The following is a 13,348-nucleotide window of genomic DNA, read 5'->3' as shown; positions in this document are numbered from 1 at the left end:
TCACCCCACCCAGCATATCTCAGCATAGTACAGCACAGCACAGCACAGCAATTCAACAAAATTATTACTTTCTACAATTCAGCCCAACGGTCTATAATTCTGCTATACTATATAATTTCTCTTATTAATCCATTGATTCCAGCTCAACAATACGCCTCTAATACAACTAACCTATTTATCTCAGCTTTATCCCCTAATCATCACAACATATTCATCAAATTCGCTTGGTTCAGCATATAACATCATTGATTAACAATTTCGGCACAACTCAACAGTCAACATCCTATAGATCATCATCTCCTTGCGCGCCCGGCGCACTTGAGGTTGCGCCCAGCGCGACTCAACCCGAGAGCACCAAGGCTCTCCCGCGCCTGGCGCAATTCCAAATTGCGCCTAGCGCCTGTCTGGCAGAGACTCAAGGAGTCTCATGCGCCCAGCGGAGCCTAACCCGCGCCCAGCGTGGGGAAGGCAGAGACCTACCAGGGTCTCGCGCCCAGCGCAATTCACAATTGCGCCCGACATGCCCTTGGCAGAGACTCCCAAGGAGCCTCCGCGCCCAGCGAGTCCAAAAGTGCGCCTAGCGCAGTCCAAGTATCCCAAAAACGTGTTACTCTTGATATCGCGCCCAGCGCAGCTCGAGTCACGCCCGACGCGGGCCAACCAGAGACCCCCATTTGCAAGCTCGCCCAGCGCACACAGCCTTGCGCCCGGCGGGCTTGCCTAAACAGAGTCTCCTGGTGGTCGCGCGCCCGGCGCGAAGAACAGCGCTCAGCGCGAACTCATCAGTAACTTCCCCAAGTTCGAAAAGTTGCTCAAAACCTGCAAATCTTAACAGCAAACAAGCATGCAATCCAGCCAAAATGTCACATTCTCATCAAACATCAAGAAAAATACCTCATTTTCCACATGCAACCACAATCCAAGAATTTCCTCAAAATTTCTCAAAAATCCCGAAAACCCCAAAATCTTAACTTTAGAAGTTCTCAACCAAAATCATCAGTTCTCAGCCTGTTAAATGAGTCCCCAGACCCCCTTTTAACCAAACCACAGCATAAAACTAACTTCCCTTACCTTGAATCCAGAAATTTGAGCTCCGGGCACTTGAATGAAGAAGGAGAACGAAAGGGAGTTTGAACAAAGAGGAAGAACAAGCTTGGGGACTCAGCTCTCGGACAAGGAATCAGTTCTCCTACCGCTTGCACCTAGAGTCACCAAGATTCACCACAGGGAATTTTGAGAGAAAAGAAATGAGTAAGGGTTGAGGAGAAGAAAAATAAGTGAAGGAGGAGGTGAGTGGGAGAGAGAGAACGGGGTCTCACAAATCACAAATTCATAATAATCAGTGGATGATGATTTCTCAGCCTAAAATCCATATAAAATCATAATATATGCTTACCACTCCATTAAATACTTTCATGTAGTTTCACATACACTAGTACAAAAGAGGTATATTATGTCGGATGTTTTGAGCTTTTTACGTCAGAAAACATACTGATGTAAAAGCGGGAGACGTAAATTTTACGTCGAACCTGCAAAACCGACGTAAATTTACGTCGGACATAACGAAATCCAACGTAAAAAAGTAGTAAAAAAAACAAAAAAAAAACATAAGAATGCAAGCAGAACGGCCCGTTCTGCTTCGTAGAACAACCCAAAAGAAAACGCCCACTACCTATACAAATAGAACAACCAAAAAATCGAATAAAACAGATAGCCAGAGTAGTAATGCGAAGTAGAAAAATGCTAACGAAACCTTGATTCATACCTGAGGAGCAGCAACAATGTGCGAATGAGTAACAAAGAGTTCATCCCTCTACAAAAGACAAAAAAATGATTCAGTAACAAAGGAGAGGGAGAGGGTTTACAGAGAAAAAAACAAAAAGTGATGAAGAGTGAATGCGCGCGGTGTGCCTCGCGCTCTCTTATTCAAATTTGCGTCCTTTTTTACGTCGGACCTGGTAGGGTCCGACGTAAAATGTCAAATCTACGTTGGACACAACATACCTCCGAAGTAGATTTGACTTTTTACATCAGACCCTACCAGGTCTGACGTAAAAAAGTTTGCAAAAAATTACAAAAATACCACCATATTTTTTTTATGTCGGATTTTCGTATTTCTGATGTAAACGGGGTGACGTAATATGCTGATTTTCCACTAGTGATAACTTTAGCCCTAAGTCTTAGTGAATTCTCGAAATTCAACTTATCTAACCTTTTAAAAAAAAAAAATCAACTTACTTCACAATTTTGAAGTTGGAATATTAATCTGTTCTAATATTTTTTTCTAACACGTTCTTTTCTCATACTTTACTATTGGGTGGTGGTGGTGAATAATGAAGATGATAGTAATAGTAATAGTGATGTTGATGACATTAATATTATTATTGTTACTGTAACGTCCGATTCTAACGCCCAATTTATATAATAATAATTATATATTTCTTATATAATATTTTCGCAAATATATCGTTAACAATATTTTTTTTTAATGAAGATAAAGATAAAGAAACATAATATTTTGTGAATTTAATACATAGCATAAATATTTATAATAATGTATTATTATACACAATATTTCTTTCTTTCACTTCTATTACAAACTTTACATTGATAATAGAAATAAATTTACAATAACAATTATAATAGATTCATCAAATAGCCTCCACATTCCAATTTCTTCCAAGAAAGACAACAGCTATAATCACTGTAAAATGCTCTGGAATCCCAAGTAGGTCCATCTATTTTATAATATATTTAATTTAAAAAAAAACAAAGAAAAGAGAGGAGTAAGAAAAATATCCAATAAATACAATAATTCAAAAGAATATAAATAATTATTTATAATCAATATTAAACATATATATATATATATAATATATATATATACAGATCATATATTAGATTTTCATGATACAATAAAATTTGAATTATACTTGTAGTGACTAGTCAGGATAAATGAGCATCATCAAAATATTAACCAATAAAAGGATATTTCACCTTAACCAACAATAGGATATTTCACCTTCATTCTTTACTCATTTAAATCTCCAAGGTCAAACCTCCAGCTACAAATAATTCAAACTTTATCTTCTATGGCTATAGAACAATATTTATCTTCATAAATACGTGAAGAAATAATAACAAGACGAATCCAAAATATCACAACTATATCATAGTTGATTATAAATATATTTACAATAAATATATTTACGTAAAAAGAATATATTAAGAGTACCAATGATATAAATAAATATGACAATCATTATAAAATAATTAAACAATATAAAATATGAACACCTTAATAATTATTATAGATAAAAATAATTATAAGTTAAGCAAGTAAATGAGGTTAGGGACACCCCACTAAATAAATATACATAAAAAATAGCATAAATAAATAAAAATAGTAGTAGATAAAATTTTAAAGAGATAAGGTTCTCCTCCCCCTTACCTGAATAAGCAGGAACTAAAACTTGAGCAGAACCTCCTCCTCTAGATTCCCTCTTTCTTTCCCTCTCTCTCTCTCTCTCTCTCTCTCTCTCTAAAATTTTCACCTTCTCCCTCAGTTATTTTTTTCTTCACCCCCTGCCTCCTATTTATAGGCATTTTGGCGTACCCGGAACGACCCGTACTGATTTCGGAACGGCCCATTCCGGAACCTTCAAATATACGTAAATTTCTCAACTGGAACGGCCCGTTCTGAAATCAGAACGGCTCGTTTCCAAAAAGCAGAATGACCCGTTCTAAAATTAGAACGGCCCGTTCTGGAGTTCACTTTTACACAGGTTGACCATAAGGAGAACGACCCGGTTTCAACTTTGGATTTTAGGCCATTTTTTTTTATCTGGAACGGCTCGTTCCACTTTTTGGAACACCCGTTCCGCTTTTAGGAACAGGCCGTTCCGCTTTTTGAAACGCCCGTTCCGCTTTCTGGGAACAGCCCGTTCCGCTTTTCGGAACAGGCCGTTCTGGGCCTAAAAAAAATCAGAATTGATTTTTTTATAAATAATTTAAATTATTACAAACCTTTAAAATATTCTATAAAGCCCCTTTTAATTAACTAAAATAATAATCTTCATAAATATAAACATAAATAATAATTAGTAGCCTATTAGTAAAAAATTCGGGGTGTTACAGTTACCATTATATAGCGACAATGACGATGATGATAATAGTAATATGAATAGTGATCTCGGTAGTAAGTAGTCATGATGGTGATAATCATGGAAGTAACAATATAATAATGAATTTCTTAAAGATGAATGTCTATAATTAATTTTTAATTTTAACCATTAATTATTTTTTTTAATAATTTAAAAGTTATTATTTAGCTCTCTCATCTATATTAGTAATAAAGATGATACATATTTTTCGTGTATATATTTTGTCATTACAAAATAATTGTCATGACATACTTTATAATAACACTCTAATTCTTTGTCTCAACACTTTAAAACGTTCCCAATAGTAAGAATCTCACTCTTATGTTCTTGGTGGCCTAAGAAAAGAAGAAGGTTTATCAAACTAAAGTTTGTCCACTACAAAAAAGTGTGTAGTTAATAGTGGTTATTTTCTGGCGGTTTTATTAAACCGCTAAAAAGTGTTGTAATTCTAGCGGTTATTATAACCGCCACAAAAAATTTGAATTTTTGGCGGTTTAAAACCGCCACAATATTCAAAATACTTTATTGCCAGCTTTTATGCAACCACGTGGCCAATTCAATCAAAATATTTTTTATTATTATTAAAAGAATAAAAATAAAAATGTTCGAGCCATGAGGGGCACTTTCGAACTTCTCCTTCGTTAAAGCATTTTCTTCGCTCAAAATTCTCCATGCTACTGCCGTGAGCGTGAGCATTCAATTCACATAGACGTTACATAGATTCATTGACGGAGAGAGGTAGACTCGATGGTTTCGGTTTGAAAAAGTTGTACGTTCGAGCTTGGGCATATTCGGAGGTAACGTTTGTAATTATTACTTCGATTCGCTCGTTGATTGCGATAATTTGGCATTCAAATGATGAATCTACAGGTATTTTGTGTTGGAAACATTGATTCTGTTAGGGTTATTGATGATTTTATTGGAATTTGGGATCCAAATGGTTTGGGGCTTACGGTTTGGAATCATATTTTGATGAGTATTTAGTTTGAAGCATGCAGATACTTCTGGAATTTGTTCTTTGTTTGTTTAAAATTTTTCTTCTATTCCAAAACTTTTTCAAAATTTTCCGTGATATTTTTCTTTTTTGTTTCCTTCTAGGTACTGTTTACCGTGAACCGATAATATGCCGCAACATACCGAGAATTGTTTCTGGTAATGCCTCAACTCTAGTTTGATCATTAATGGAGTTGAAATATAGCTAAGCACCAGTTACTTATTTTTTAGTTTACAGGATGGAAAAAACCCATTTGTATTGGTAGGCATGCTTTTGGTGACCAGTATAAGGCCACTGATGCAATAATCAGAAAACCAGGGAAGCTTAAGTTGGTATTTGGTATGTTAATTTCCAAAGCCTCGCTTTCAATGGAATTGAAACTTTTTAATTTATTCATTAGAATATCAAGCATGTAGTTTACAAACTTGTGTTTATGTCTAATTTAGTCCTAGAAGATGGTGATGCTCCAACGGAGCTTGATGTTTACAATTTCAAAGGCCCAAGTGTAGCACTTGCCATGTATAAGAAAATAGAAAAAATAATATATATTTTAGCCTATAATTTAAAAACTCGTTACTATTTAATGGTTTTCATTTCAATTCTGTTTTTCTAATTTTGCTATGTTTATTTATTTTGTGATGTTCTGTGTGTAGATTATAATTTGCTGGAGGAGGTGAAGAGGGTGGCTGAATCTGCTCATAGAATGAGAACCAAATTGGGCATTTATGCATATTTTAAGTTGCCTTATCCCCTTAAAAACTTAAGGAATGTTGCTGGGAGCCGGAAAACCAAACTGATGTTTCTCCCTAGTGGAATGTTGAAAAGAGAGAAGAATCAGTCTAGACATGACAGAAGGTATTTTCATCATTTTATGACTAGCTTTTGTTGCATTAGGAGGATGTTACATGTAGATAATTTCCTCTTTTTCGTATATAACAACTGATTACTGTTTCTTTGTTTAGTTTAGATTTTTAGGTGTTTAGATTTTGGCTCATTGGGTCTCATGACTTCTGTGCTGGTGCGAATTAGAATATTAATATTTTAGCAATTTTTCCCTTTGCATGCTGCCATTGCCTCATCAGTCGGATTAATTACCCACTTGTCCCTTGCGCTTGGTTTAATTTTGTTATATTTATGTTCTTGTATAAATTGATTTATTTATTTTAACCTCTTTCATGTTCTCCCTTATTCTCTCCCTTTTCTCTGAACCTGTTATTGACATGATTATGTTATTATTTACTAGAGCCAAGCTGGATAATAATGAAAAATTAGGGGATTTTACTCATAAGTTGGAAGCTGCATGTGTTGCATGTGTTGAGACAGTGGAGTCAGAAAAGATGACTAAAGATCTTGCAATTCTATTTCATGGACCAAAGTAAGTGGATCTTCTTCTCCCCTATGCTTATTCTCTCTTGAATATTTTAGTATTACAAATATATTTAAAAATCTTGTATTACAATTTGTAGTTAAGTTCCCTATTCTTGTCTCTTGCCTCGAAACATTACAATAACTCTTCTTTTTTAATTATATACCAAATAGTTAAAAGAAAAATATATAATTAAATGTGTAGCCCCATACACCAGAATGTGATGTTCTCCCTCATCACAATATCCAAGTAGGCGAACCAAGTTTTTGTGATGCGTTTGGCTAATCACATTCACTTCTGTTTTGAATTCCAACTGATATTAGAATTAAGTTCATTTTCCAACTGACAGTTGCACCATTTTCAGAAGGGAAAGAGAATATAGAGTGGTGATCAAGTTTGTTGCCAGGGAAAACTTGCACCACTTGGGTCAGTTTTTAGCTGGTAAACGTGCTGATGCTCCACAGGAAGCACTCCAGATTCTTGACATTGTATTGAGAGAGCTATCATCTAAGAGGTAATTTTACCAGATAATAATTGAGGGAAAATTGGAGCTCAAAGTATGTGTTTTTAAATTTTCTCACAAAATCTGCATTTTCTGAAGGTTTTGTCCAATCGGGAGATCCTTCTTTTCACCTGATATTAGAACACCTCAACGGCTTGGAGAGGGTTTGGAGTCATGGTGTGGATTTTACCAAAGCATAAGGCCTACTCAGATGGGTCTTTCCCTCAATATTGGTATATTACTCACCATAGATATCATTTGTTTGCTAATGAAAGTACGTTACTTAACCTTTTATTTCTCTTTGTACTCTTCTTGCATTTCATAGATATGGCTTCTGTTGCATTCATTGAACCTCTTCCAGTTGTGGAATATGTTGGCCAGCTATTAGGAAAAGATATCCTGGCGAGGCAATTGTCTGATGCTGATCGCATTAAAGTACTTATATGAACAAAGCTTGCCTAGTTCATTTTTTGTGTCGTCTTAATAATGAAAACTTACAGAGCTACTTTAAGATGTCAAACAGATTAAGAAAGCCCTCAGAGGAGTTAAATTTGAAGTTACCCACAGAGGGAGTGTTAGAAGAAAGTATCGTGTTTCTGGTTTGACTTCTCAGCCAACCAGAGAACTCATGTAAGTAATTTTTCTTTCTGGTCCAGTGATTCTTGTTCTACATTAAGTTCAAAGAAGTTCTAATTATTTTCCACTAGTTTTCTTAATGATGAGGATGTATCACTTTAGGTTTCCTGTTGATGAGAACTCAACTATGAAGTCAGTAGTTGAATACTTCCAAGAGATGTATGGTTTCACAATTAAATATACTCACCTTCCTTGCCTTCAAGTAGGAAACCAAAAGAAAGCAAATTATTTACGTATGGAGGTAGGGAAAATTCCTGCGAATTGACATAATTGCTCTTGGTTGTAATTACATTGATTATTCTTACGTGCTGCTGGTTCCTCAGGCCTACAAAATTGTTGATCGAGAAAATGAAATTTTGTGGGTACTTTGTTGGTTTTGAATTTGATTAACATTGTTCAAAACAGCTTTGCAGTTAAAAATTCTCTCTCCAACAATCAGAATTTATGATGATATGTTTTACTGGATATATAATAAGCTAACACCCATTATTAAAAAAATGGAAAATGTGCACGCTTGCTTATATTTGGTTGCAGAGCCATTATGAAATGCAGGGACCTTTATGTTGTTATTTTTTTCATGATTCCTTCCAAAAGTGCTTAGCAAATTTATGTTATAGCCCCTATGTGTGAGTGTCACTTACACCTTGAAAGTCGAAATAGTATAAAACTCGCATAAGTATAACTTGAAATCATGTAGAAATTGTAAGATGTAAATAATGTTTCAAACTTGAAATCATGTGGAGATCTAGTTGACAAGTAAAACCTTCTACTAAATCAGTAAAGTACCTTAAGGAAAAATGCATTCAACTACAACATTTATATCTTCACAATTAATTAATATATAGTGATATTCTAGACGCTACATAATAATGTTAAATTCATCAATATCCTCTTGGTTTAGACAACAAAAAATCATCTTTGCCTATACTGAATTAGCTCTTTCTCAACTCCTTTAGTTTGGCACAGGTTCTTTTGAGACAGCAGTTCATTATACCAATCATTTTTCTGCTAAATCTCTTGGCTGCATTGTGGGAAGAGTTGGGAGGTATAAAGAATCTTATTAGATGTAAACTTATTTGGATTCTCATTTTCCAGCCTCTGGTTTTGTTTTTAGATTCTAAAATGCTCACAATGTCATATGATATTTTTGACAAAGGTTTTTGTAGATTTATCTCATGTGAATATTATACTTTAATCTATGGTCCTTCCACTGATTTTTTGTAACATTGTTTTTTTTTAGCAACATAGTGTAGTGTACTCTTATTATGTTTGACAGCCTCTGATTTCTTTAATGAATATCTTAATTAAGTAAAACCTTTATGATACTGTGGCTTCCTTTTTTCGTTTTGGTGGTTTAGAGGCTGAATTTTGCATTTATTGAGATGGACTTTGATTAAGAGTATCTAATAAAATATTATCTTGTTAATAGCATGCACAAAACCTTATTGAGGTAATTAACATTTCATATAATTATACCTGGAGACATATCCATGGGGAGCTAGAATAAGCAACAAAGCTGCAATGATGACTGTCAAATTTTGAAGTGCTTTAATCCTTAAAACTAACCATTCCATGGCCACATTAGAATGAAAGAACAGTGTTGCGTCTGTGTCCACAAGCTTTAAGTAATTTTTAAAGAGCTGTCTGCCATGTTATATGCTCTTACAGTAACTACACCAAGTGATGTCTCAGATGCAAAATTCATGACAGGAGTTTTTGTGGTTCCATTGATCCTAATTAATTCCCTTGCAGAGGCTTGATAATATCCCTTTTAGGGAGTAAAGGAGATTAAGAAATTGTTAACTTTCTGAACTAAGCAAGGACAAAAATAAAAAACTGAGAAAAATTAGAAGGTTGATAACCCTGAACATATTTTGATGCTAAATTATCCTCCAGGCACCTTTGGTGCTACTTAGTACCTTATATATATTGTCATTCATCAATCTCTATTGACCAATCTTATGCAGTCCAGGACCAGGGAGCTCACTATCAGCTGTAAATTGTTCAATCTCTTTTGTGGCGGTTTAAAACCGCCAGGAATTTAGTAAAAGAAAGTTTACATACATTTTGTGGCGGTTTTAAACCGCCAGAAAATTTCAAACAAGTCAAACAAAAATGCATTTTGTGGCGGTTTCAAACCCCCACAAAAGAGATTGAATTTCCTGGCGCTCAAAACCAGCGTTTAGAAAATATCCGCCGGAAACGGTTTTTGGCGACCGTAGATCTGGCGGTTATTAATGGCGCCGGTAATGCGATTTGTAGCGGTTTTTAACCGCCAGAAACTGCCAAAATAACCGCCATAAATCACACATTTTTTTGTAGTGGTCCACCACTACCAACAAACATAGTGTTACAATAATACTAGTAGGTAAATTTTATATGACAGTATTTGATAAATTCTCTAAAAAAATTTGAATGTAAAGATTAAAATAAATTTTTTTAAAAAAATTATAGGGACTAAGAAGATCAATTTTAAATTTAAAAAACTAAAAATAAATTTATTTTAAAATTTTGAAAATTAAAAATATATTTAAAATCTTTATCGATATATAATTAGTGGTGTACAATTATGAGAGATAATAAATCTTAAAAATTTATTTTTAAATAGGACTTTATATGAAGTTGTGAAGTATTTTTATATGCACTTAAAGCATATAATAAAAGTGTAGATTATATAGTTAATGGAGAAAGTAGTAAAAAAATGGATAAAAAAAAGTGAGCATCGTCATTTTCAACATTTTCACATAATATTTACACAATTTGTTAAAAAAAAAAAAAAACATCTCTCAACTATTTCAATTACTTTTTCCTTTAATTTTTATTCATATACTTATATCGAGTTTTATATATAAAAATAGAAACGATTATATTATGTAAAAGTGATTTTAAAGATTATTTTTTGATGGAAACAATTTTAGGAATTTTTAATTTTTTATAAACCCAAATTTTATTTATAACATTTATTCATACATTAAAATTTAATATTTTAAATCAAATTAACAATAAAAAAATCTTGTGTCGCAATAAAAAATGTTTATCTTAAATATAATTTATATAGTTACAAATATTTATTTATATAAATTTAAATATTATATATATAAATATAATATTTATTTATATAAATAATTTATTATAAAATTTAGTATATATAATAAATATTTAACCAGGGAAACACACAGATTATAATACTAGTTTTAATTAATTATTAACCTTTTTTAATTTGTTATATTTTATCTTATCTGTAAATTAAATTTGAAAAGTCTTTATAAGAAATTTTCATTTTAAAATTTAAATTATTTATTATAAATATAATTTATTCAGAAACATTTATTTATTATTAATTTTTATTATAATATAATTTATATATTCAAAAAATTATTATAAATTTTAATTATATATATATATATAATATTAATTAAAAATAAATAAATCACTGAAAGAAATATATTATATGAAGTAGGGGAAATTACTCTTCTTTATTCATGGAGAAACAGAATCTTTTAAATCATTTAAATGCAATATATTTTTTAGTTCTGACGAAGAGAGGAACTATAACTCCTCCCACATGGATCTGAGCCAAGTTCTTTCAAATGCTAATTAATTTGAGCAACTTTGTTCACCAATTCAATACAAGATATCGTGATGAACTTGCTTTTCTTGTTTGCCTATAAAAAACAAAAACCACTAACCTCCTCATATCCCTTCTTCCCTGTAATAGCTAATGAATAATGATCATGCTCAAGGCTAATTAATTAGTTTATAAATCGCACTTTCTTTCATTATTTGATAAAAAAAATAAATGAAAAACCGCATATTTCCTTAATACACATGGACTCTGTCCAAACCACAACTTTTTATGATCAAGACTTTTACATACTTTTTTTTACCAATATTTAATACTGATATTTAAGTTTAAAATATTCTCATTTAATATATTAAAATATGTAGAGTATAAAAATAATTATGAAATAAAAAAATTTCAAATAAAAGTATATATAAAAATAATTAATATCACTTCATATGTAAAAAAATCAAGAATTTAGAATAAAAAAAATCTAAACATTAAAAAAAATACAGTAAGGAGGAAGTACCATGCATACTTATTAGTGTATTTATACCAACCACGTCGCATAGATAAACATGTAAAGGCATACGAATACAATACAGCCTGGCACATGTATTCACATAAATTTTTTTAATTGCTTCTCCGTTTTTACAAGATTCTTTTTTAATTGTCTCTCGTAATAATTATAATTTTTTTCATCGCAATATCCTTAATTAATAATTTTTAGATAAAAATATTAAATGTTGAGATAAATTATTTCTCTTTTCTTTTAAGATTAATTATTTCTCTTTCCTATTAAGACGTGAAACTAGAAAAAAAAAATATTAAATTCAAAAAATAAAGAATAATTCTGAAAAATAGTTAAAATTATTTGACAAACATTTCAAATATTAAGACTCTTTAGTAAATGAAAGATTCTTATATAATGACAAAGGTATAACAAAAAGAAAAATTATCACTATACTACACACTTTATCTTTCATCTTACTCTCACTGAAATTTCTTTCTATTTTTTTCTTCTTTATTTATTTTTTCGATACATCCTTATCATTTTTGTTACATTCTCTTTTTCATTTTTATTATTTTTCTCTCTATCTCTCCTCTTTCCAACCCCCATGCAATCCAAAATGAGGAAGATGAATATCACTGGTCTTAATAAAAGGGGACCCAAGTGTAGATGGAAACTGTGAATCTCCTGCTACTCTTCTGGCATTAGCAGGATTCTCTTATAGCATATTCCACGAGGATCATGAGTTTCTTAATTATGTGTTATTACTAGTACTTTTATCTGATGTACTACGATTTTCATTTCATTTTCTTTCCGTTTGAATAAAAAACAGCCTGTGCCAGTGCAACATCTATTATTGCCCAGAATTTGTTCCTATGACAGAGGATGACTTGGCGTAGAGAGAAATATTAATGGTGAGAGCATTAGAAGCATTACATTTACCTAGGAATGACAAAGTTAATTAATAAGATCTCATAATCTTAATTCTGCATCAATCTTTCTAGACTGTTTCATCATCTGTACATGCAGTAATAATATATGTATGGCCATCTGGTACGTACTCACTTTTCACATAATAAATGCCCCATCGCCCATCACACCATCCACATAAATTCTCTACTTTGCTCTCCAAATGCTTCCATTTTTATATCCTGTATCTTCGTACAATCATCATATTTAATGCAGAAACCTTACTCTTTTCCTTTCATTTTGCAGAAATCACCATATTATTTTAATCGTTACTTTACAATATGAACTAATGTTTTAAAAACCTGCTCTAACCGGTCGGTCGGACCGGAAACTAGTGATTTAGCCAGTTCAAATTTTAAGTTGAATTGGTTATGTATTCGATTTATTTTAAATTGAAGTGAATCAGTTAATTTTTTAGTTCGATCAATAAATCAGTGAGTCAATCGGTTTAACAATTTTTTTTTAAGGGACCACAAGCCATAAAAATAACAATAAGAATTGAATTCAGCTCATGAAAGTAAAGAGTTTTATCAAACATAATAATGAACACTTGTTTTAATGTATTTATTTGTAATAGGGATGGCAATGGGACCCCGTGAGGGCGGGTAATAATAAACCCTCCCCCGTCCCGTTAGATGAAAATTG

At 32.2% G+C, this 13,348-nt stretch overlaps 1 protein-coding gene across 3 annotated transcripts; it reads left to right on the top strand.

Moving 5' to 3' along the window:
* Positions 1–5,350: 5,350 nt before the first annotated feature.
* LOC109819045 (protein argonaute 10-like) lies at positions 5,351–8,937 on the top strand. Of its 3 annotated transcripts, none has more exons than XM_083067201.1 (8): positions 5,351–5,496; positions 5,811–6,012; positions 6,401–6,532; positions 6,888–7,037; positions 7,125–7,258; positions 7,351–7,460; positions 7,549–7,655; positions 7,764–8,934. In XM_083067201.1, exons 2-8 carry the CDS (start codon positions 5,861–5,863, stop codon positions 7,924–7,926), a joined length of 948 nt encoding a protein of 315 aa, XP_082923327.1. In that variant the 5' UTR covers positions 5,351–5,496; positions 5,811–5,860; the 3' UTR covers positions 7,927–8,934. The 3 variants fall into 3 exon arrangements, with proteins under 3 accessions (XP_082923327.1, XP_082923329.1, XP_082923328.1); XM_083067203.1 differs by lacking the exon at positions 5,351–5,496 and adding an exon at positions 6,125–6,175 and having other exon boundaries at positions 5,872–6,012; positions 7,764–8,935; XM_083067202.1 differs by lacking the exon at positions 5,351–5,496 and having other exon boundaries at positions 5,872–6,012; positions 6,125–6,532; positions 7,764–8,937.
* Positions 8,938–13,348: the final 4,411 nt, after the last annotated feature.

Source organism: Cajanus cajan, chromosome 11, assembly GCF_000230855.2.
Source record: "Cajanus cajan strain Asha chromosome 11, NIPB_CcT2T_4, whole genome shotgun sequence".
NCBI lineage: Eukaryota > Viridiplantae > Streptophyta > Magnoliopsida > Fabales > Fabaceae > Cajanus > Cajanus cajan.
This window is presented reverse-complemented; position numbering and strand designations above follow the sequence as displayed.

Excerpts from the sequence above, each read along its gene's own strand:
- LOC109819045 (XM_083067201.1), top strand. The coding sequence starts at position 5,861 with ATGAGAACCAAATTGGGCATTTATGCATATTTTAAGTTGCCTTATCCC. Across the intron at positions 6,013-6,400 it reads CAGTCTAGACATGACAGAAG|AGCCAAGCTGGATAATAATG; the intron begins GTATTTTCATCA and ends ATTATTTACTAG. Across the intron at positions 7,461-7,548 it reads CTGATGCTGATCGCATTAAA|ATTAAGAAAGCCCTCAGAGG; the intron begins GTACTTATATGA and ends GATGTCAAACAG.